The following is a 26,675-nucleotide window of genomic DNA, read 5'->3' as shown; positions in this document are numbered from 1 at the left end:
GAGTGGGGAATAAATTTTCACCTTTTTTAGCAAGTAAATGTATGGTTGACCTGTTAGTATTATCTTATCAATTTACCATTTTAAGGGAATGAAATATATTATCAATTTGATCTACAATTCAAATTCTATCCTAATATTGACAATAATTTCATGATGTATGCCAACATTGCATTTGTTAAGGTTTATTAAATATATTTATTTATTATTAATTTTGCATTGAAAATTATCAATATTACATAGAAATGTATAATATTACATAGAAATGTATAATATTACATCAAAAAGGTGTAAAATCATATAAAAATTATAATTTCTTATGTTAATGATATGAGATATTTAACACATCTCCCTTACACTCAAAATTAATATCTGGAGTATGAAACACTTATGGGATGCTTTGATACCATGATAAGAAAATGGACTATATTTAACTCATTCCAAAAGCTATCTAAGAGAGTTGATTGGCTAAGTCTTCATAGGGGTACATTACTCACATAAACTGATATGGAATATTTAACAAATTGCTCCAACCATCAGGCATGATATGACATGTATATCATAATGTATGGACAAATTTCAACTTTCATAGATTGCTTTTGCTTATTCCTACGAGGTTATGAGTCAGAATAATAAATAATCACTACAACACAGCCAATAAACTAAGTGTAAGGAACAAGTTTTAGCATGTACAGGTATGACTGACCTGTTAATATTATCTTATCAATTTACCATTTCAAGGGAAGGAAATCTATTATCCATTGGAAACTACAATTAATATTATATCCTGATAATGACAATAATTTCGTGACGTATACCACCATTGTACTTGTTAAAAATCATTAAATATATTTATTTATTATTAATTTTACATTAAAATTTTTAATATTACATAAAAATGTATGACATTACATAAAAAAAGGTGTAAGATCATATAAAAATATAATTTCTTATGTTATAGATATAGGATATTTAACAAATCTCTCTCACGCTCAAGACTAATATCTAAAGCATGAAACACTTATAGAATGTTTTGATATAATGATAAGAAAATAGATTAGGTTTAACTCACTCCCAAAAGCTAGCTTAAGGGAGATGATGATACTTAACAAATTGCTTTTGTCATTAGGCATGATATAACATACAGATTATGATGTATGGTTAGATTTCAACCAAATTGTTTTTGCTTGTGACTTTGACGTTTTGAAACATAACCATTAATATTCACTACAAATTAAAAGTGAGGAGAAATTTTCCACTTTTTTTAGCAAGTATCGATGCGACTGACCTGTTAAGATTATATTATCAATTGCTATTTCTAGGGAAGGAAATTATTAATTGGAAACTACAATTCAGATTCTATCCTAACAATGACAATAGTTTCGTGGCATGTATCAACATTGTACTTGTGAAGGTTTATTAAATATATTTATTTATTATTTATTTTGCATCCAAAATTATCTTAGAACATTACTTCAAGAGAGATGATTGGCTAAATCTTCATAGGGGCACATTGCCCACATAAGCTGATATGGAATATTTAACGAATTGCTCCTACCATCAAGTATGATATGGCATGCATATCATAATATATGGTCAGATTTCAACTTTTATATATCACTTTTGCTTACTCTTTTTGAGGTTCTTAGTCAGAATCATGAATATTCATTGCAACACAGCTAATAAACTACGCGTGAGGAACAAGTTTTTAGCAAGTACAGGTATGACTGACCTGTTAATATTATCTTATTAATTTACCATTTCAAGGGAAGGAAATCTACTATCCATTGGAAACTATAATTAATATTCTGACTTGATAATGACAATAGTTTTGTGACTATACCACCATTGTATTTGTTAAAATTCATTAAATATATTTAGTTATTACTAATTTTGCATTGAAATTTTTAATAATACATAAAAATGTATAACATTATATCAAAAAAGGTGTAAGATCATATAAAAAATATAATTTCTCATGTCACATATATGAATTATTTAACACATCTCCCTCATGCTCAAGATTGATATCTAAAGCATGAAACACTCATGGGAGGTGTTGATATCATGATAAGAAAATGGATTAGATTTAACTCATCACCAAAAGCTAACTTAAGGGAGATGATCGCTTAAGTCTTCATAGCGGGCACATTATCCACATACCTGGTTGATATGGAATACTTAAAAAATCACTCATGTCATCAAGCATGATATAGCACGTAGATCATGATGTATGGTCAGATTTCAACCGAATTGCTTTTGCTTGTGACATCGAGGTTATTAATCAGAATCATTAATATTCACTGTAGCACAGCTAATAAACTAAAAATGAGGAGAAAATTTTTACTTTTTTTAGCAAGTACAGATATGACTGACCTGTTAAGATTATATTATCGATTACCATTTAAAGAGAAGGAAATCTATTATTAATTAGAAAATACAATTCAAATTCTATCTTGATAATAACAATAATTTCGTGGCATATACCAGCATTGTACTTGTGAAGGTTTATTAAATATATTTATTTATTATTTATTTTGTATCAAAAATTATCAATATTACAAATACATGTATAACTTTACATGAAAAAAAGTGTAAAATCATATAAAAAAATAATTTCTTATGTTACCAATATAATATTAATAATAAATAAACATTTTATTCGATAAATTTTAACAAGTACAGTGTCACAATTATTAAAAAAAATTATTAATGCAATATGGTCAATCAATCAAAGCTTAATTCTTTTGCCAACTATTCAGCCAATTAGAACCAAACAAACCCATTTAAATTTATAAATACAATTGATTGGAATAGATTCAGAAAATTAGTTAACCGATTAGATTGGATTTATTATTATTATTATTATTATTATTATTATTATTATTATTATTATTATTATTATTATTAATGTATTCCTCAATATAAGAAGAATTTTGCTAGTGTAAATTATTTTCTTGATTTGTAGAAGAAATTAAACCGACTGGGTAGAACCGTGAGGAGATTGGTTTTGGTTTGAGAAATTATCAGCAATCCTAGTAAACTGGCTCGTGTTCAAACTATCAAAAGTAGTGACGTACAGGTCAGCCAGTTGAGCACTGCTCTGGCAAAATTGCTGGTGATAAGATTCAGTGACCCTACTAGTACTAATTAGCCACGTAAGCACACCAGGAATTTCACTGCTAGTCATTGGATTAAGGGTCCCACTCTATGAGCGGCCAAATTTTGCCTCTCTATATAAGTGGATTGAACCCCTCAAATTTGGGACAAGGAAAAAAAAAAGGTTGCGAAAATTCCAATATCTAAACCCAAAAGCTCAACGCAGCACAGCTGAGTTATCCAAGAATCTTTCTCTCTCTAATCTCTGCTATATCCAAAGCAGTGGCGCTTCCTTCTTCGCCCAAACCCTAGCAAAACCTCCTCAGCACCATTTGCAGGTGCAGCTTCTTTCTCTAACTTCCACATTGATCATATTTATCTGTGAAGTCTGTTTCTTTATCAAGAAATTGAATGGCGTCAACGCCACCACACTGCTCAATTACTGCAAACAAGCGTAATCAGAACCACCAGAAACGCTGCCGACGTTGGACCAATCACAATGTTTCTCTTGCTAAACCCCCTCTCCCTTCCTCCCCCCACAATGCACCAAAACCAGGTGCTTCCACCGCCGCCACTACTAATGCCCAGAACCAACCCTTCCCTTCTCTCGCCACTCTTCAATCACAAAAATCTCAGCTCGCCGCCGATTTTTCGGGTCGCCGACGATTCGTGTCCAAGCTACACATTGGGCGCCCAAAATCCACTCTGAGTATCCGCCATACCTTAGTCGCGGAGGAAGCTTTGCAGCACGTGGTCCTGTATGGGAAAGATGATCAGACCCTTGAGAATGTGTTGCTTAATTTCGAGTCTCGGCTCTGTAGCTCCGATGATTATACTTTCTTGCTTCGAAAGCTTGGAGACAGAGGAGACTCTTCTAAAGCGATCCGATGCTTCGAGTTTGCAATGAGAAGGGAAAAGAGGAAGAACGAGCAAGGAAAATTAGCTAGTGCCATGATTAGTACTCTCGGTAGATTAGGTAAAGTGGAGCTTGCAGAGGCTGTATTTGAGACTGCTCTTAGAGAGGGATATGGTAACACTGTTTATACTTTTTCTGCTTTAATTAGTGCTTATGGGAAAAGTGGTTATTGGAATGATGCTTTTAAGGTTTTTTATTCAATGGAGGCTTATGGGCTAAAGCCAAATTTAGTCTCTTACAATGCTGTGATTGATGCGTGTGCCATAGGGGGTGTGGAGTTTAAGAAGGCAGTGGAGATTTTTGATGAGATGTTTAAAAATGGAGTGCAACCAGACCTAATTACATTTAATTCGCTGCTTTCCGTGTGTAGTAGGGGAGGGCAATGGGAGGCAGCAAGGAATTTGTTTACTGAATTGATAAATAGAGGGATTGACCTAGATATATTCACTTATAATACAATTGTGGATGCATTCTGTAAAGCAGGGCAAATGGACGCGGCTCTTGAGATCATATCTGAGATGCCTGGTAAGAATGTATTGCCTAATGTTGTTACTTACAGTACCATGGTTCGTGGATACGGTAAAGCTGGTAGATTAGATGAAGCACTTAATCTGTTCAACAAAATGAAGTTTTTGGGGCTTAGTTTGGATTTAATTTCATATAATACTTTGGTTTCTGCTTTTGCCATGCTTGGAAGGTTTGAGGAGGCTTGGGATGTTTGTAAGGAGATGGAGAATTCTGGTATTAGGAAAGATGTTGCGACTTACAATGCGCTTTTGGGTGGGTATGGAAAACAACGCATGTATGATGAGGTGAGGGAAGTGTTTAAGGAGATGAAAGAGGCATGCATATCACCTAATTTGCTAACTTATTCAACCTTGATTGATGTTTACTCAAAAGGTGGTCTGTATGAGGAAGCAATGGAGATTTTTAGGGAGTTTGAGAAGGCAGGATTGAAGGCTGATGTTGTTCTTTATACTGCACTTATAGATACCATGTGCAAGAATGGATTAGTGGAATCTGCTGTGACTTTACTTGATGAGATGACTAAAGAGGGAATCAGGCCTAATGTTGTCACTTATAATTCTATAATTGATGCTTTTGGCTTGTCAGCAATCACACAGCACGTGGTTGATGATGCTGGTGAAGCCAGTGAATTTCAAGTTAAGTCTTCATCTTCAAGTGTTGTTCAGGAAGCTACTGAAAGTAGGGTGACTGATAGGGAGGATGATAGGATCATAAAGATTTTTGGGAAGCTTGCTGCTGAGAAGGCAAGTCAAGAAAATAACTGTGGCAGGCAGGAATTATTGTGCATTTTGGGTGTCTTTCAAAAGATGCGTGAGCTGGAGATCAAACCAAATGTCGTCACGTTCTCTTCCATCTTAAATGCTTGCAGGTGCGTAATTTCTACAATATGATTATTGCCATTTGGTGAATGTTTAGAAATGAGAACATGCTATATTTATACTCTGTAATTTTGGTGCATCTAGGCTTGTTACTGGCGTGGGTTCATTTATTTTGGGATTTTGCATCTGAGGAAATATAATATTAGACCTAGGAAATTATATCTGTTGTAAAATTTTATCATATATCAAAAATAAAACCTGCAAACTGATAATAATAGTTGCAATATGGATGAAGCAAATATTATAAGGACTCTTGTAATTTTAATCTTATTTTAAGTTCAGATTTAGCAGGGTTAATACTGATATATTGTTTTTCGCTCATTGCAGAAGTATTGCTTTACTTTTTTTTTTTAGTTTCATCATTGTTCCTTAATGATGCATGTGGCTCTTGGTCAATGCTCAATCAAGAAATATAAACAGTCAATGCTTTGTGAATAATGGTGAATGGAAGGTCACTGTTCATGTCTCTAAGATTTGATGACTGTATTGTGGCATTTCCTTTGCTCTTTATTCACTTATACCTTTCATCAGCATCAAAACAAATCAAGCAGATTGACTATGCTAGTATTTCTTTTCAAGAATGACTAGCAGAATTGCAAATACCCTTTTAATGGAGCTTTGGTAGTTTCTTGTCCTTAGCACATATTTATGGGCAAAAGTGGGTCAAGAATTGAGATTATCAGATTTTTAAAGTGCTAACATATTTCTTGCCTGTCACCTTCTGCCTGCCTTGTATCATAGCTTGTTTTAGGTACTTAAAGGATATTTAACTTCGAATATGGATATGTTTTCTTTTGTGTCTCTCTGGAAGCAGTCGCTGTGATTCCTTTGAAGATGCTTCGATTTTATTGGAGGAGCTTCAATTATTTGATAATCAGGTGTATGGTGTGGCACACGGACTTCTAATGGGTTATAGAGAGAATGTTTGGGTGCAAGCACAATCCCTATTTGATGAAGTAAAATTAATGGACTTTTCAACAGCATCTGCCTTTTATAATGCTTTGACTGACATGCTATGGCACTATGGTCAGGTTAGTTTACCAATAACTATTACTGATTTGATCCACTTTTGGTTGGTTGGATAGTACCACACATGATAGTCCTTCAAATATCTTTTCAGAAACGAGGGGCCCTACTGGTTGTGCTAGAAGGGAAACGTAGACAAGTATGGGAGAATGTCTGGAGTGATTCTTGCTTAGATTTGCATTTGATGTCTTCTGGGGCTGCTCGGGCAATGGTTCATGCATGGTTGCTGAACATACGCTCTATTGTGTTTGATGGCCATAAGTTGCCAAAATTGTTAAGGTGTGCAATTGTTTGCTTTTCTATTTGTGAAGTAATGTCTGTTTTATTGACGTTTTATTTTCTTGAGGAACAAATCTAAAAACCTGTTCTTTTTTCAGCATTTTGACTGGATGGGGCAAACACAGCAAAGTAGTAGGTCATAGTGCACTAAGGCGAGCTGTTGAAGCGCTTCTAACTAGCATGGGTGCACCTTTTCAGTTAGCCAGATGCAATTTAGGTCGATTTATATCAAGAGGATCTGTTGTTGCTGCCTGGTTAAGAGAATCTGGCACACTAAAAGTGCTTGTACTTCATGATGATAGAACGCCTCCTGAAAATGTGAGGGTTGATCAGGTCTCTAATTTACAGATGCTTCCCTTGTAGCTATTTGTATCATCGTGCACATTTTAGTTGCCCCCCTCCCCCCAGTGCAACATGTTCATGTTTATTCCTTGTATGAAATCTTCTTGAGCTATCCAAAAATTTTGTGTGTGTGTGTGTGTGTTTGTGTGTGCATGCGTGCGCAAGGTACATTCCCATTTGCAGTTTTTACCCTGTGGAGGGCATTGCTTTATTTGATGGGTGAAGTTGAGCCATTGGAATTGTATTTTATTTGCATTTGAATTTAAGGCTCCCGGCAATGCCAATAAACGTTGAGTGTCTATTCCAGAACATGCATTGTTCTAGAACTGGATTGAAAGGGCAAGAGGAAAATCATAATTACGATTCTGCTTTCTTCTCATGGCAACATTATTTTTTGTTCCCTTTTATCTTAATGAAAAGTGGATTATGCATAGCAATCAACAAATTGACCTACACCTGCTACACTATGATGCCTTGCTCAGTAATAAAAAATATATATAATATGATTAATCAAATAATATCTGATAATTAATTAACATGACTAACTCCTAGAATGAAAAATCATAAAAATAATCCAATAATTTCAATTATCAATCTGTGCGAAGTCTATGAAGCAGTGGCATTGAAATTAATTGTAGACTACGGTAACAAGCAACATCAGCTAGAGCAAATTAGCCCTTTTTATAGAATCAGGAACGCATGAAGAATTAATAATTTAGTAGAATTTATAAGGTGTCTTGGCAAGCCATCCGTCTCCATCAATGTACGACATATCCAAAAATTTCCTGATCTGATCTGCACCGAGTTTCTTTACCCACGGGACTCGCTTGGAAGTGTCAGCTCCTTGTCCTTTATTCTTGGACTCTACATAAGTAAAATTTGCTCTGCAACATAGTTTTAATGGCAATTCATCATTGACATTATTTCTTTAAGAGGCTAAAATAATATATATTGATGTGTGTGCAGTAGTCTTACTCATGATGAACATAGTTCCAAGCATCCCAACCTTCGGGAACTATAACATCTGACATGATTGAGTTATAGTAAACCACTGTAGAATAAGGTCCCCATGCTCTTCCGAGATAAGCCTTACCATTCCCATTGATCTCACAGTCTTTGAACACAAACCCACTGGAAAGTTGTGGCCATTCCTTCTTCTGTGCTGTTATAGACCCACGTAATCCTGAGTCGTATCTTCCTATATTAACTGATATCATACAGTTCTGTACATTTACAAAAAATTAAACACTTCGACAATACACGATATATACAAATGAAAGAGAAAATGGGAACTGTAAAAATAATTATTTCCTTTCAGATATTCTTATAATATGTAGTAAGACGCACCTCATAGATAGATTGAGCTTTTCCAAAAATGAAATCAATAGCACCTTCAATGTAGCATTCACTGAAGTAGTGGCGTCCCTTTTCATCCCATAGGGTATCTTGTATCCCTAGAAAGGCACAATCATGGAAAGCACATTTATCCCCTTTAATTCTAGCTGACACTGCTTGTCTCCAAATGATCTTTTCTCCCTTCCAGTTGATTTTGTCCAGGCCCATAGGTAAGTTAAATGTATTCTGATGATTAAAAAAAAAAAAAATCAAATACAAGTATTTTTGTTTTTTCACATTGTTTACATTAAAGTGCGTATTTAAGAGTTCCATCTTCCTAACATTTGAAAAAAAATGATCTAGCTGGTTTTCACCTTGAATGTAATGCCTTTGGCTATGATGTTATCAGGATTGGAAGTGAAGGAAGCGCTAGTGCTTGTGACTTCATGATCACCCCATTCAATACTTGTCAACTCTCTGCCTGCTCCAGCAAGAAAAATGCATGGTTTCTTCACAGAAATTGTAACCTTTTCACTGGATAGCCACACCGGCCCCAAAAAGAATAAAAGGATACCAAAAACAAAAATCAGAATGCTAGGAGGATGGATATATATTATAATTAAATAATTGTGACTATAAACAAGGGTACATAGAAGAGCTTTTTATACCTGTATTTTCCAGGAGAAATTTGAATAATTATCCATTGAGGATTCCCTTCAGGAATAGAATCAATGGCACTTTGAACTGAAGTGAAATTTCCATGACCTGACTTATCAACAGTGATGGTGTTTGCATTGGGTTGACAATCCAAAGCCTTACGGCCACTTGAACAATGCAACAATAATACCAGCCAAGCAAACAAAAATAAATGGAGATTCTGCATTTTCCTGTAGTGGCCTGTTAAAGATGATTAGAAACCAGATAATAGTGTGGTTTATTCATCAAAAGCCATCCAATGAATTTATATGTGTATTCCTGTGAACTTTTCAAGTTGTATTTCAGCTTAAACAAAAATGAAACTACAAAGATTGTATTTCCTTAAATGATATTAAGGTAATCGAAGAAATAAAATAAATATTAGATATAGTTGAGTAGGAAAATTGGTGGAGTATCAAGGAACAAAAGCAAGTAAATCTACCCATAATTGTAATAAGTAAAATCCAGGAAGGCAAACATCAAGGATTTTTCAATTTTTTTTTCCCATGTAAAAGAATAAGAAGAAACATCATTGGCCACTGACCATTGGAAGTAATTTCACCTGAATCACCAAACTTTATTTTGTCCCAATTTCATCACTGAAGTTTGGTTTCATTTTCAATGTAGTCATTGTGGTCAAAATGTTGTTGAGACCTCAGTAAGCAACCTCACCCGAAAACTGCTTCTGGTGAGCAACTTCATCTGAAATGTGGGGTTCCACTCCCCAAGCATAGCTTCCACAACAGTTTTCAAGTGAGATTGTTCATTGGAGCTTGGCAATTTTGGTGATGATGACTACATCATAGATGGAATTAATCTTTTTCCTTTGTATATATGTTATTTTTTGTCGTTGTACTTATATAACATTTCACTCTTATAGATTATTTTTCTTATCTCTATATATATAGTAAAAAAGAAAAAAATTGCCTTTTGTTGAGCCCATGATTTCATGGTTGCTTCAAGGATATGCAATGGCTGCTTTAATGCAGCATCTGTCATCCTTTTTATTTTTGTTATCGTTATTTAATATTTATTAACTCTTATCTTCCTAATATTATTTTTTTTAAATTAAATAAATGATTTCATTTTTTTCTTATTAGACAAACCTATCACTTAGGATTAATTCAAAGTGAAATTTGAATTTAGTTTAAATTAAAAAAAAAACTTGATTAAAAAATTAAAAAAAAATCAATTAATCAAACCAGTAAAACCAACGAAGCGAGTAAAAGGTGTTAAAAAATGTTAATTATATGCTTGGAAACTATAATTTTGTAAAAATTTAATTTAATAAATTTATTTTTTTATTGATTTTCATATTTAAAATAAAAAAATTTAATTCTTTTAATTGAAAAAAATTATTTAAAAAAATAAAATTAATATATAATTGTGTAAAAATTTTTTAAAATTTTTTTATAAATAATTTATTAAAAAAACACTAAAGCTATATTTGATATAATGTAATCAAAGTTGTAATATAATTATATTATATATTTAATTAGGTTGATTGGTGGATAAAAAATGATGTAATAAAATGACAATTATGTAACGTAATTAATTATATTTAAAGTAATGTAATGTTACTATCACCACTACTCAATTATTGTTATTACTACCACTACTATTCCTATTCTGTTACCACCACTATCACCATCTTGTTATTACCATCACTTGACTACCGTTATCCCAAATTATATATTGTCACCTTTATCATCACCTGGCCACTATCACTACTATTTCCTTACCTTGCTACTGCCACCACTATCATCTAACTATCGTTGTTGCTACCACCATCACCACTTTGTCACTACTACCACTCGACTACCAATCACTAAAATCATTACCACTTATTATTAATATTATAAATAAATTAAATATTTAAATAAAAATTATCATTATATTACACTATTTATATTTTTATTTTATAATCACAAAGAGGAATATAATGGCAATTATATTATATTTTATTACAATTTTGATTACATTATATAATTAATTATATTATATTATATTACATTACGCTCTACCAAACATAACCTAAGTATAAGTTATATGAAATGACAAAAATAAATTATTAGTCACATAATATAAAATGATAAAAGGCTATATCTCTTTTGTTATGTTACGTTTTACTAAATATAACCTAAGGGTAGGTTATACACATATTTTATTTTGTAATCAAATAAAGAAATATAATAACAATTATATTATATTTTATTATAATTTTAATTATATTATATAATTAATTATATTATATTACATTACGCTTTACCGAATATAACCTAAATATAGGTTATATGAAATGGTAAAAATAAATTATTAATCACATAACATAAAATGGTAAAAGGCTGTATCTCCTTATTTTTTTATTGTTAATAAAATCCTTCCGCTTATTAAAAAAAATAAATGGTGAAAATTAATTACAGAGTCACATTAAAATGCACTTTTGAGAGGATTCATATATATATATATATATATATATATATATATATATTTGCAATTTCATTTTCTTTTATTTTTTGTTTCAAAGATAGCTGATTAAATACATCGAATAATTTTATAATAAAATAGTGATTTTATATAAACAAGTTATATGTAATAACAAGTTACCGTAAAGTTAACACATAAGCTATTACAATTATCAAAATAAATTAAAAAAAAGGCATGATAGTTACACTTTTATATGAGAACCACTTATATATATGTGTTTATTTTTAATTAAATTATCATTTCAGGATAAATTATATAAAATCAGAGATATATTATATAATTTCTACAATTATTGACTAGTCAAATAGTACGATAATGAATTTTTTTCATTTAAACATATAAAAAATTAATCGAGAAGTACATATCTCAAATGCGACTGATAGGAAGAAAGAAAACGCAATTTTATTCTGAGGAAAATAAAAAGAACCAGCTGAACAACTTAGGAACTTAATTAGGAGACAGTAGGTAACTTGGCAATCCAGCCATCCTCATCAATATAGGAAATATTCACAAATATGCTGAGCTGAGAATCATCCAATTTCTTTAACCAAGGAACTCGGTTGGAAGTGTCAGCCCCTGGTCCGCTATTATTGGCCTCAACATGTGTAAAATTTGCTCTGCAATTACCCGCAAGTGTTGAACGTTAATGATTGTATACATGAATTGCATGCATACGGCAAAAGATGAAATTAAAATTTCATTATAAGCTAACGATGAAAGACTGATATTTTGTCAAAATTTGATAGTGGAATTCTTACTCGTGACCAACGAATCCCCAAGCACTCCAACCTTGAGGGACTACCACATCTGAAATGGTTGAGTTATAGATAATGACAGTAGAATAAGGTCCCCAGGCTCTTCCTAGACAAGCTATACCGGTTCCAGTGATTTCACAGTTTTTGAACACGAAGCCACTGGGTTCTTCTGCCCATTATGCAGCCAGGTGACCCTGGCCGATATTTTTCTATATTAAGAGATATTACGCATTCCTGCACGTAAAACCGCACATGACTAATCATGTTATAAGCAACATGAGAGTGTTCAAATAGTGCCTATATACACTTACCTCGTAGATAGACTGAGCAGCGCCAGAAATAAAATCCATAGCACCTTCAATGTAGCATTTTCTAAAGTAGTGACGGCCCTTATCATCACAAAAGGTGTCTTGTATCCCAAAAAGGCGCAGTTGTACAAAGCAGATTTATCCCCTCGTATTCTAATTGCAGGAGCTCGCATCCAGATGATTTTATCTTCTCTAATTTGCAGGTTATATGTGTTCTGTTAAGATAGATATACTATGCTATAAGAAACCAATTAAACTTGAAAAGCTGATCAATATCAAAGTCTCTTTATTTATTAATTTTTACCTTGAATGTAATGCCTTTGGCTACAATGTTATCAGAATATGAAATGAAGATAGCACTAGTGGGTGTATCTTGATGGTCGTCAGATTCGATACTTGCATACTCGCTACCAGCTCCTTCAAGAAAAATGCATGGCTTATTTACAGGAATTACACCTTTTCCCTGCAAATTAAGGAAAGAAGTTATAGAACACTTGTACTAACAAGTTTATACGTAATAACAGTTTGTCAGTTACATGTATTTGTCGGCAGAAATTTGGATACGTATCCATTGAGTATTATTTTCTGGAATTGAATCAATGGCGCTTTGAATTGTATCGAAGTTTCCCTCTCCTGATTTATCAACAAGAACAGTATATGCTACTTTGTACTGATTGGATTCATTTAACTGACAATCCAATGCCTTACAGACACTGATTACCACTAGTAACATCAAAACGAGAAAAAATGAGCGAAGATTCTGCAATTTGTTGAAGAAAGAATAGCCTTCTGATAAATGTTAGTAGGAGAAAGAATAGCCTTCCTGATAAATGACTCCAAAGGAATATGATTAAAACCATAAATTAATCAACTGGGATAATCTGAACTTCTAATTATAATCTTCTGAAACAGAGCTTATATTTGTATATATATGTTGAGAATGAAGCTTAAAGGAGCTTAAGAACATGCAGCTAGAGCCTAGAGATGCAGGTACAGATGTCCATCGTTTCGTAAGGAAGTTGAAAGTCATTAGTTTTGTTAGTTAGACAATAAGCTGATGCAATAGTTAGTTACTTGGTTGTAACGGTTATTAATTGCTGGAGCATAGCTGTTGACGAACATGAGCAGGCTATGGACGAGTATTGTAAAAGTTGTAACTGCATTGATCAGTCGAATAAACTTTTTCCCTATGGAAAATTCTTGTCTAAACTTGATTGATTTATCATAAATTCAAGATATAAACGTGACACATGTGGAACCATGGTTTGGTAACTGCCTGACCATTCACTAAAAACCATAGAGCAAATGGGCTCTTCATGTGTGAGTAAAGGTTTTGCGTGGGACAAATCAAAAGAGCAAGGTGTTTAGGATGTGGGCACTGCAGTTTTCTACATACCCAGTACAAGGAAAGAGCAAGTTGATCTTGCAATTGATTCACGTTCAAGATTTGTTGCATTCACACTCACAATTGAAGAGAAACGTGATTATGTGAACACTAATACGAGGTTCTTGAAATGTTTATATATGCATGAAAAAGGAGGATGAGGTTCTTGAACTGTAGAAATACAAATATTTATACTTACATCGAGAGTTGAATCATCTAAGATTAACATTCAAATTCGTTTTGATTTATGGACTGCTTTCATGCAGCATTTGTTGTACTTCTATTATGAGACAGTAAAGACTAAAAAAAAATAAAATTTAAGGATATAATATTAATAATTGTAGTGAGGAAAAAGGTGAGAAAAATGACAGGGAAAGGAAAAGAAAAAAGTAATTATCTTATTTTATTAGAAGAATAAAGAAAGAAGAAAAAATTGTAAATTTAATTTTCTTGTTTTATAAAAAAGAAAAAGAAAAATAAAAAAAAAGTGAGGACTTGTGTGAAAAATATTCGAAAGAGAATTTTAAGTCATTTTATTTTTCATTTAAATTAGTTAAAAAAATAAAATTCATATATAATTATATAATAATTTTTTAAATTATTTTTTTATAAATAATTCATTACAAATCAACCATTAAGAGTAGATCCATATAACGGGTGGCCAAATTGTTGGTCCTTGTGTATTAGTCGCTTGTTCACGTTTTGGCTACAAATAAGAAAGGTTATCCTCAACCAAACCTGTATTAGTTTTTTGATACACTAATCTGGACTAGTTGGGCAAACTTCTTTCGTTTCTAAGAAATTAATCAACCCCTGAAACACCACGTGTCACAAACTCACTTGCGAGTATATGACCAATTTTCTCCAAGGTTACATGGACCAATGAAGAATTTGCAATCTTAAACAATTATAAGATTTGAACAAAGAAGAGAGTTGTTGACTCGGCACAAGTCCAAAACAAATGCCGACCCATTATAGTTTTATACCATTACCAGGTCAAGTTGCTTGCAGTGGTTTGTGTCCACCGACAATTTATGGAAGGACCCATTTTGATTCCAGTGCATAAATTGCGCTGCCGCACCTAGGGCCCTTTTTATATTGTTCCCTTTCGGATTTTTTTTTTTTTTTTTTTACCAACTTTCGGATTTGATGTTTAACTTCAAGTTCATAATCTTTAAATTATTAAAATATGCAAAAGCTTTCAACTCTTTTACAAGTATATAGAAGAAGATATATCTTTTTTATTAAGGATTTTTTTTTTCTTAAGATAGAATGTATGCACACAATGCTCAGCGACAGGATTTAACATCTTGATAAAATTATGATAATTTTTCTAAGAACCCTCATCTCATGTAAGTATTATGCACACACACTCTATACCCAATGTGAAATCCCGAATGATCAGCCTCTGAACACACCCACGCGAATGCGGACAACAACCATGGCGTCGCACACTGGTGACTCAAATTGTCACCCCTCAAGAAGCTTGCTTTTTTTGTTTTAAGATAGAATACATGTACACAGTGCTTAGAGATAGGACTTAACATCTTAGTAAAATCATGATAATTTTTTCAAGACCCTTCATCGCATATAAGTATTATACACACACACTCTACATTTGATATAAGATCCGAAAGAACTATTAAGGACTCATTTTGTCATGACTCAATCTATGAGCCTGACCGGCATTAGGACCTGGGCCAGTCTAAAGCCTCTGAGGACTATAGTAAGCCTAACTATTGCTTAACCCGATTCTAAGGCCCATTTTAAGCCTAATTTCAAGAATTCAACTAGACAGAGTCTGGCTATAACATGGACTATACAACGGAGAGTTTTTTACTCACTCAACCCGTAAGCACAATATAAAACAAATTGGGGAGCTAAACTCACCCTCCACATACTCATCATGTCATAAAATCAAATGGGAGCTCAGCTCCATCATCCAATCTAATCACATGCACACATACATGCATTTAACGTTCTTACAAATTCAACATAATATTATATTATAGTTCCAAATTGATTAAAATAATCATAACACATGCGGAGTCTAAAATTTAATAAAATTATACAAGCATAATAGATATTAATAGATTGCCTGCGAAGGAGAGAGACATGTTAGAACTCAATAAAAAATCTCCTATATCCTGGAAAAATAAGGTGAACAGAGTAAGCGTTCGACTCAGAGAGTAAAATACTGATTTTAACCATAATTTCATAGCTATCTAAAGCTAATACATCCTGAAGAGTGGAATGTAACACCATCAAAATTTTCATATAAATCATATCATAACAGCAAAAAGGTAATTTGAAGCACTCACACACCCAATAATATTCAAACAGTACATATATGGGAGTTGATCCCCTATACAGCTCTCTTAATCTAACCTCTGCCAGCGAGTATCTCTCAAACCGGACTTTCACTTAGTAAACCAAATGCGGGGGCTAACGAGATTATCTCGATCCATGCCTACCCTGACTTATCCATAAAGGATCAGGTCCCAGCGAGTCAAGCTCTAGTCGCGTCTACCCTTCTTGTCCATAACCAATACCACACACCACACGTACGCCAACATACGCACACTACTCCAAATTACTATAAAACAATATCCTTAAACATTTCATCAATCAAAGATGCAATATAAAACGTGCCTAACATTTAACTACATAAATATATTTATAGATGATACATGGGCATGCCTTGAATATATAACAATATTGAAATTATAATTAAAATCAATATTCTACTCACAGACTTGAACCGAGGTCACTGCGGTGGCTGGGCGGAGGAGGAAGGCTGTCCCGGCTCACCTGAAAAATTTCATTGTAATTATTTAATATATTTGACTCAATACAAGTTTAAAAATGACTAAAGACATTATAAGTCGTACCGAAAATCCGGCAGAGTCTCCCCTATACTTAGGACTTACCCAATCTGCAAAAGGGTTCAAAATATACTTCTATATCTACAAGTCACACATCCACAACTCAATCACATCACATGGCCCCTCTTGGACCCATCCAAACAATCCACCACCATAATTTGAAAAATTATCATTTAGTCCCTACAAATAATCCTTTTCCAAAAACTATCCAAATAAGCTCTAAAAATTCTAAAATTTTGCCTCGTGGTCCTTAGCAATATTGTTAAGCTAGTACAAAAGGAGTGCAAAAGGAATTATAATTTTCTAACCTACCACGAATATTTTATAGATTTTTAATCGAAATCAGACACTATATAATTAAGAAAAATGAGGGTTTGGGTTTACTTGTGCCAATTCCGACCCTTGGGACGCGTTCGGGACATCAGAAAATGGTGGAATAGCCTATAAACTCGACCTGATTCTGAAACTTTCCCGATAGTCTGTCTGCCCGGTCCGAAATTACCGACCCAAGCAACTGTTAAATTTCTGCGAAATAAATATACCTACACGAAACCCACAATACGGTGGTTAGTATATAATTTTTACAGAATTTATTAAGCTCATTTAATATCCAAAAAAACACTGCGAAGTTTTGTGGGACTCACCGAAAAATAGTCTGAAAAATTTGAAATGGGTATTGCTGCAAAGCTCTCGCTAAGGGGAGCACTTCGGTACTCTCAGATTTTTCGTGGGGTTCACGGTTTGCGAGAAATTTAGCTCAAAAATCAAAATGGATTAAAATTTTCAGGATAAAAATTGGACAAACCGCTCGATGGATTTTTGTATTCTTAGTGTCTATGGAAGGCTCTCGAGGTGTAGATGAGTTTTGGGATAAGACCCGGTCCAATCGGTGGCCGGATCAATCGAAATAGGCTTGGGAAGTCAAAGCGCTGCGCCCACATTGGGGAGCTTTTGGTACGATTTTTCGACGGCGGCCGCCTGGAGGCAGGGAAGGTCACCGACGACGCAAGAAGGGGTGGGAAAGCAATGGCCGGCGCGAAGGAAGAGGGATAAGAGAGAAACGAGAGGGAGAAGTAGGGTGTCGGGGAGAGAGAAGGAAGGAGAAGAAAAGAATGAAGGGACCAGTTCGATTCGACCTGTCCGATTAGATTCGATTTGATTCAGTCAGTTCGATTCAGGATACCTGAAATTGAATTTTTACTTTGTCTTGAAATAAAAAACGAGGCTCAAAAATCTAAAAAAAAATTTCATAAAACTCAGAAAAATTTATAAAGTCTAAATATATTTTTAATTTTTTCAGGTGATCTTTAAATTCATTTTTAAAAATCATCAAAGTTTCATATTTTCGAAAAATTAAACTCGATTTTTAAATTTTGAAAAATTTCAAATAATTTCTAAAATTTAAATAAAATAAAATATTAATATTTATTTATAAAATAATAAATTTAAAAATTAGGGGCGTTACACATTTAACTGTATTTCGGAGTATAATAGCACGTTTTTGTCCAAAAAGCAGATTAGAAACCTGCTTCCTTAAAAATCACAACCTAAGTTTTGTGGGCTCAAAACCCAGGCTTTGAAAAGCAGCGAGTAGGGAACTTTTCACAAATCACGTTTCATACATGACCGGACAGCATAAACCTTAATTTCTTATCCATAAAATTATCATTTTTAATTTTTTATTTAAATTAATATATAAACTTTTTTTTTTACCAATAAATCAAAATAAAAAAGAATCTTCACATTGCGAAAATGGAAAAACTCTTTGAATTATTCCGTTTTATTATATAAATTAAATTATTATAAGACTTTCTAGTTAAAATATATAAAATGATTATTTAATATATATTTTTAATTAATCAAATTTGTAACTATCTAATAATTATCTTTCACTCCATTTTTTTAGCCACTTGATTCAATGATAGAGATTTAATGGAATAATTTTGTTTATAAAAGTACAAAATTTTCAAATTAAATATATTTCATTATATAAATTAAATATAATTATAAAAAATAAATAATCAATTGTTAATAAAATTATAATAATATATTTATGGTTATATTCGTTGTAGTTATTTTACTTGTATCAGCATTTAGATAGTAATTTTAATCAAATACATAATAAACAATTTTTTTTATTATAAGTAATTTTATATTTATTAACAAATAGGTAAATTGATTTTTTAAAACAATAATTTTATAAATTAGCCATTTTAAAATGCCAATAATAAAGTGGAACAGTAATATCAAACAAAGTCTAAATGTGAGCTAAAAAAATTAAAAAATTATTTATTATAAAATATTTTATATTACAATATATATATATATTTTTTGTCACATTTAAATTTGTTATAATAAACCACTAGCAGCAGCTAATAAGTAAAAGTCTTTAAAAATAAGAAGTGGGTCAACATTTAATTAAAATAATACTCATAATGTAGTCTATAAATCAGGAAAAAAAATAAATTTTATAGATGCTTAATAATTAAATATGTATATATAGTACCTTTTCATGTAATTAGTTAATATTTTTAAAAATAATATTAAACATTAAGCAATATACTTTTAAGGTAAGTTGCAGTCCAAATAGATAATTGGTTGATAAAAATGAAATGGAAGCTTTCCAAGGGTGAATGCATCAACACAATATATGAAAATGCAATCTTAAAATCACTAGAAAAAAAAAATAATTTTAATGCGTAAAATTGACTAAATATATATATATATATATTAAAAAAAAAAAAACCTAGGGCAATTATTGTTCCGTAAGGGAAATGAACAATTGTGGAAAGTCAAGGCTCACGAAGAATCAGAACAGTAAAGGACACTGCACCAGCTAAAATTAGGCCATTGAAGTGGGCAGTGGGTTGGCATCTTCTGAAAAAGTTAACAGCCTCGGAATAAAACATGAGGATTGCCATTACTTGTTCATATGAACTTCTATTTCTAAATTTACATGCACCGATCTTAGGAATTTTGTTTCGACGAGGCTGTGGCCTACCCAATGATGGGTCATTTTCTGCGGAAAAATAATTCACTTACCCTTATGACATTTCTACCCATTTATAATTATATTATATATTTTATTTTTTTTATTATATTTAATAGAGAGAGAATTCTCTATATTTTAAGAAAATAATTTAATCCATTCAACCCTTGATTCAGGATTCAAATGCAGATAGTTCCTGTTCAAATTATATTATTTATTGTCTTCTCCAAATACCAAATTAAAAATAAATATGATGTGGTTGCCTCATTAAACCCCTTGAATTAGCAGATTTTTTTTTTCTTTTTGCAAACAGTAGTAGAAGAGTTATAGATATTATAGATAGGGATAGCAATGAGTCGAGTTTTTATAGGTATCCGATCCAAATGAACCTTAATAAGACATGTTTGGATAATATATAATCGGATTAAAATTTAAAAAAATAGTGTTCATTATGTTCGGGTTCAGGTTCAGGTTTTACATACTAAGTATTCGTTACTCGAATCTATTTATATAAATATATAATTAAATATAAAATATATGTTTTTATAATAATATTTATAAATATGTATTTTTATTTAAATAAAATATAATTAAAATGTTTTATGAAATTATTAAATTTTTAAAATATAAATTATTAAAAAAATAAATGTTTATATAAATTATTATTTAAAATATATAAACAGACTCGAATATTTTTTAAGTAGTAATAGTTGAGTTTGAGACGGATCAAAATAGTTAATAAAATTTAATCGAATTTAAAATAAATTTAAATTTTAAAAATATTAATTGAATTCAGAAAAAATTTTTTTTGTGAATATTCTATTCTTTACCATTCTAATCAAATCATCCCTAATCAAAAAGACAAATTAAGGCCAAGAATCTTCCTCTTTTCTTTTTAAGATACGTGATACGTTGGAAAATTACCAAAGAATCTTCCTTTACGATATATACTGAAGAAGAATATTTGGCAGGAAGAAAAAATGGGCCACCCCTGTCCATGCCTTCAATTGGGCTAAGCTCGCGCTTGCATAATTTTTCCTTATCCACACTTACAAACCAGACATTTTTTAAAAAATGGTACCGTCAAGTGAATTAATTGAGAAAAATCAATAATTTTATAAAAATAAAAATTAATATCTGAATAGTTTAAAATACATTTTATATTTATTTTTAATTAACGGATTCAATTAAATAATTCAATTTAATTTTTTTAATTTTTACTAAAAAACATTAGGTGAAAAAAAATTAGTAATTTGAATTATCGTTTATTAATTTAGATTAGCTGCGTTTTCTTCATGTACCAAATATTAATTTTAAATCATATATTTATTTCATGACTCATAAAATAGATAGCACGATAAATATTTATTTATTAAAATAAATATTTAATATCCAGTCTATTAAATAAAAAATATCTAAAGCATTGTCTAAAAAGTGATATCAAGGCGTATGCAAAGCACGAGATTTTGTGTGGCGCTTATCAATGAGGCCCGGGCCCATCCGTTTCGGGGAAAAAAATGAGGCCTATCCGTTACGGTCGTCATCGCCCAGCTCACAGCAATTTCTTATTTCATGTCGTTTTAATGGCTTCTGATCAAGTTAATATTAATTAAAAAAAAGTAATATATAGTTTTTATTTCTAAATATATAATATTTATAAAGAAATAATTAGGTAACTTGTAAACGACCCACTTTATTTGCAACTCGCATCCACCTGGCACCTTCTACAATGTTCCAGAGAGATCCATGGGCACCATCACTCACCATTTTGCATATTCTTATTAAAGCTTCTTTTTCTACCCTTTTCTTTGCATTATAAAATTACTGCAGGACAATAATACGTTTATTTATTTTCTGTTCATCTCATATCTCTAAATCGATATGATAATTAATAAAACTTCTTTGACGACTAACCACTGCCTTTGATTAAAAAAAAAAAAGAAAAGTCATACCCACAAATATGAACGTGACATTCATGCAGTCCATGCATGCATGGATTTCAGATGACACGCTTACATCTATGACAATTGGGTAATTATCAGGTATACGCGTAAGATATCCATGTACCATGTTTCTATAGCAGTATCGACAATCTCTTTTTGGGTTTCATAATAAAAAATGATATATTCTATTAAAAATAGTCCTTCACTTAAATTATTTGAATGGATAAATTAATTATCTATCCTCATAGATTTGACATTAATCCTCTATTAATTTGTGTATTTAAAATATATTTTCTCTGATTCTCAAAAAAGACATTATATAAATTAAATTAAAAAAATTTACGATTTTATAGAATATTAAAAACTAATATTTTAAAAAATAATACTTTCTTTTTAAAAAAAATTAATTTTTTTTTTATGATATGAAAAATAAGTCTAACGTGATTATAGTCATAATACATACGCATCCAATACCCTCAATAATTTCTCATGACATTTAGGATAATTTTCAATTTTTATTTTCAACAAGCATTCAGGAAATTTCTTCTGAGATTGAACATGAGAACTTGCAGTCATTATCCATGGATGCAAACAAGACAACTGTTTGCTTGCTCTTCATATAAACAGTTGCTCAAACAGAGAAGAAGCATAAAGTGGCACTCTAAAGCCCAACGGAACTAACATCACCAGCCGCCCAGGCTCATCCGGATAGCTTTCTTGATTCTGCTTTTTTATTGTTTTTTTTCTTCGGGACCCATTTCAATTTTTCCCTATATATAGCCGTGCTTAGTCTTCCCAATTCTCATTCCCTGCTGTGCAAGCAATTTTCTTCTTCTCGTCACCTGTCAGTTTATTAGCTTTTTCATCATCCTTCAAATTTTCTTCTGTTTGATCTGCCTTAAGTGCGTTATTAATATTTTTCAGCTCTATAATAGTTGACATTGTGATTCCAGTTTCAATATTTGTGAAGTCAATGTCAAATATTGCAATTAATTCGAGAAGATAAATCGCACCTTCCTTTTGTGTATAGAATCTATTTACATAAATTCCCCACGATTCTTCTGCCATATCGGTGCTCTTTGATGTTTTCTCATATAATTGTATATAGACCCTTCGGCCTCTTCTTCCTCTGTATTGAAAACCAAGGTTTTCTCTAGCCTAGTATCTGTCGTCCCTCTGTTTCTGCTCTGTTATACTCTGTTTCTCTCCGTTATGGCTCCCCCGAATAATCCCGCGAATTCGATCTTCAAATTCATTCATTCAGAGACTTTAGAGAAAAACTTCGACTTATCCAGTGGGAAGTTTAGTGTCAAAAGCATCCCGTTGCTCTATGATGTTCCAAGCAATGTCACTTTTGCTCCCTTTTTGTCTGTCTGCAACTATTCCGAGTCTGATGCCCCACTTCCTCTTCTCCAGCGTGTCACTTCTCTGTCTCACAGGGGAGGATTCATTGGGTTCCACAAAGATGCACCGTCCCATCGAGCGATGAACTCCATCGGGAGGTTCACCGGTAGGGACTTTTTGTCAATATTTAGGTTCAAAACTTGGTGGTCTACCATGTGGGTGGGTAGCTCTGGGTCTGATTTGCAGATGGAAACCCAATGGATTCTCCTTAATGTTCCTGAAATAAAGTCTTATGTCCTAATAATCCCTATCGTTGAAGGCAGTTTTAGGTCTGCTCTTCATCCTGGCAGTGATGGGCATCTGATGATTTATGCTGAGAGTGGATCTACCAAAGTGAAAGCATCCACTTTTGATGCTATTGCTTATGTTCATGTGTGTGAAAATCCTTTCAACATTATGAAGGAGGCTTATAGCGCTCTCAGGGTCCATCTCAATACATTCAGGCTTTTGGAAGAGAAAACCGCTCCTTCTCTTGTTGACAAATTTGGGTGGTGCACTTGGGATGCTTTCTATTTAACCGTGGAGCCTACTGGCATATGGCATGGTGTGAAGGATTTTGTTGAAGGTGGTGCCCCTCCAAGGTTTCTTATCATCGATGATGGATGGCAAAGCATCAATCTTGATGGCGAGAAGCCCAACGAGGACGCTAAAAACCTCGTTCTTGGTGGGACTCAAATGACCGCCAGGCTTCACAGACTCGATGAATGTGAGAAGTTCAGGAAGTACAAGGGAGGCTCCATCTTGGGTCCTAACCGTCCTACCTTCGATCCAAAGAGGCCTAAGATGTTGATTTCCAAGGCAATCGAACTCGAACATGCTGAAAAGGATCGCGACAAGGCCATCCAATCTGGTGTCACTGATTTATCCGCTTTTGAAAGAAGAATGGAACAGTTGAAAAAAGAATTGGACGCCTTGTTTGGTGGAGAAGATAAGAGTGGCTGTGGAAATTGTTCTTGCAAGGTTGAGAACTACGGCATGAAGGCATTTACAAGGGATTTGAGAACAAAATTCAAAGGTTTGGATGATATATACGTGTGGCATGCTCTTTGTGGTGCTTGGGGTGGGGTTAGGCCAGGCTCTACACACTTGAATTCAAAGATTACTCCTTGCAAATTGTCTCCTGGACTCGATGGGACAATGAACGATCTTGCTGTGGTAAAAATTATTGAAGGTGGTATTGGGCTAGTTCATCCTGAGCAAGTTGGAGATTTCTATGACTCCATGCACTCTTACCTTGCTAGTGCTGGTATTACAGGTGTGAAGGTGGATGTCATTCACGTAAGTTCTCCATAAATCAATAATTACGACGTAATATTCTTTTTTTTTTTAATTATTTGTTATATGTTCTCTATAAAGATTCCTCTTTTTTTTATTTTTAAGTAGTTCCTCACGAAATTTTCAAAATGCAGACCCTTGAATATGTGTCTGAAGAATATGGAGGCCGTGTCGAGCTTGCAAAGGCATATTACAAGGGGCTATCAGATTCATTGTCAAAAAATTTCAGAGGAAGTGGACTCATCTCTAGTATGCAACAATGCAATGATTTCTTCCTCCTTGGGACAAAGCAGATATCCATGGGAAGAGTAGGTAAGAGACTCCAACCATACAGTTCTTTACTCTTTCTTTTATTCTTTGTTCACTCCTGGAAATTTTGTTGTTGTTTCTTTAGTCTTTGGGATATAATTTGACACAATTTTATCACAGGTGATGACTTCTGGTTCCAGGATCCAAATGGTGATCCAATGGGAGTTTATTGGTTGCAAGGAGTGCATATGATCCACTGTGCCTATAACAGTATGTGGATGGGACAAATTATACAACCTGATTGGGACATGTTCCAATCTGACCACTTGTGTGCCCAGTTCCATGCTGGATCTAGGGCCATTTGTGGTGGACCTGTCTATGTGAGTGACTCTGTGGGCTGTCATGATTTTCAACTCCTGAAGAAACTTGTTTACCCTGATGGGACCATTCCCAAGTGCCAGCACTTTGCCCTGCCTACCAGAGACTGCCTCTTCAAGAACCCTCTATTTGACAACAAAACTATTCTCAAGATTTGGAACTTCAACAAGGTATGCTTTGTTAATTATTATTATCAGAAGTGGCACTACCTTCCTCTGTGTCCGAGTTTTGGATATATTAGCTTTAGCTGTTTCTATATCTTTCTCCAAGATTTTGTTATTATTTAACATACATAGTCCAAGAGAATGGGTAACAGATTTCGTCAATTATCTCAACTGAAGGCAAATAGTTGTCATTGAGACACCAGCCACGAATTTTCTTGTTTTTCATAGTCAAGTACTTGCAAATAATTTAATAATCAAGGAGTATCCTTGGAAGGAAATTAAACTCAATTGCCACGTATTTTGCAGTATGGAGGTGTAATTGGAGCATTCAACTGCCAAGGAGCTGGATGGGACCCCAAGGAGCGAAGGATCAAAGGTCACTCTGAGTGCTACAAGCCAATCTCTGGTTCTATTCATGTCACGGACATTGAATGGGACCAGAAGATAGAGGCTGCCCAAATGGGAAAGGCAGAGGAGTACATAGTGTATCTCAACCAAGCAGAGGACCTAATATTGAAGACCCCAAAATCTGACGCAATAGAAGTGACCATCCAGCCATCTTCATTTGAGCTCTTCAGCTTTGTACCCATTAGAAAGCTAGGAGCTGACACCAAATTTGCTCCCATTGGTCTAACCAACATGTTTAACAGTGGCGGCACAATTCAAGAATTTGGATATTTTGTGTCAGCAGCTGAGATTAGCGTGAAGGTTAAAGTTAAAGGTGGAGGAAATTTCTTGGCCTACTCGAATGTGTCCCCAAAGAAGTGTTTCTTGAATGATGCTGAAGTTGCCTTTGAGTGGTTTTCTGATGGCAAATTGACCTTGAGTCTGCCTTGGAACGAAGATGCTGGTGGTGTATCTGATGTCTCATTTATGTTTTGATCAAAGAATCTAATTGTCCCCTTGTTTAGAGTGCATAGTAGCCACGGTGATGAAAGTTAAATGCCGTGGCAAACAACTATCCTAAATAAACTTAATTTTATGTTTTAAGGACTCTGAATTCAAAATGCTTCCAAATATGATTGCCCTTTTGACTATATTTGCCATTTCTCACTGCAATGATGGCAAATCAGAGTCAAAAGAAGAAGGATGTAGAATTCTTGATGTAAAAAAATGGCACCATGCAATTCACAGCTTGTGCCATGGTGACGAAACTTTAGACCAATTGGTGGCGCTGGCATTACATTTTCAGAATATATTTATTCTGTACATCTCAAATTTCAGTTTACTAATGGTTATCGGAACGCTCTGGACTAAACATGTAAGTTGTACATCGGGAAGATAGGATAAAGGAGGTGCTTGCTTTTTGGTTTCTTAGCGACAAAGCATATATTATTTAATAAAATAAAATAGATAAA

General features: G+C 33.1%; 2 protein-coding genes and 1 pseudogene across 2 annotated transcripts; 2 read left to right on the top strand and 1 right to left on the bottom strand.

The window, feature by feature from the left end:
• The first annotated feature begins 3,266 nt into the window (after positions 1–3,266).
• Positions 3,267–7,444, top strand: LOC110645702 (pentatricopeptide repeat-containing protein GUN1, chloroplastic). Its single transcript, XM_021798932.2, has 4 exons — positions 3,267–5,408; positions 6,233–6,449; positions 6,539–6,723; positions 6,822–7,444. The coding sequence occupies exons 1-4, from the start codon at positions 3,508–3,510 to the stop codon at positions 7,084–7,086; spliced, it is 2,568 nt and encodes an 855-aa protein (XP_021654624.2). The 5' UTR covers positions 3,267–3,507; the 3' UTR covers positions 7,087–7,444.
• Positions 7,445–7,674: 230 nt separating this feature from the next.
• LOC110645705 (pectinesterase 3-like) lies at positions 7,675–21,671 on the bottom strand (annotated as a pseudogene).
• A 686-nt stretch (positions 21,672–22,357) lies between these two features.
• Positions 22,358–26,307, top strand: LOC110645696 (stachyose synthase). The gene is made up of 4 exons (XM_021798921.2): positions 22,358–24,529; positions 24,661–24,838; positions 24,956–25,323; positions 25,624–26,307. The coding sequence occupies exons 1-4, from the start codon at positions 23,060–23,062 to the stop codon at positions 26,197–26,199; spliced, it is 2,592 nt and encodes an 863-aa protein (XP_021654613.2). The 5' UTR covers positions 22,358–23,059; the 3' UTR covers positions 26,200–26,307.
• The last annotated feature ends 368 nt before the right edge of the window (positions 26,308–26,675 follow it).

This window comes from Hevea brasiliensis, chromosome 9 (assembly GCF_030052815.1).
Source record: "Hevea brasiliensis isolate MT/VB/25A 57/8 chromosome 9, ASM3005281v1, whole genome shotgun sequence".
Lineage (NCBI taxonomy): Eukaryota > Viridiplantae > Streptophyta > Magnoliopsida > Malpighiales > Euphorbiaceae > Hevea > Hevea brasiliensis.
The sequence above is the reverse complement of the archived record's forward strand: the minus strand, read 5'-3'. Positions and strand labels throughout refer to the sequence as shown.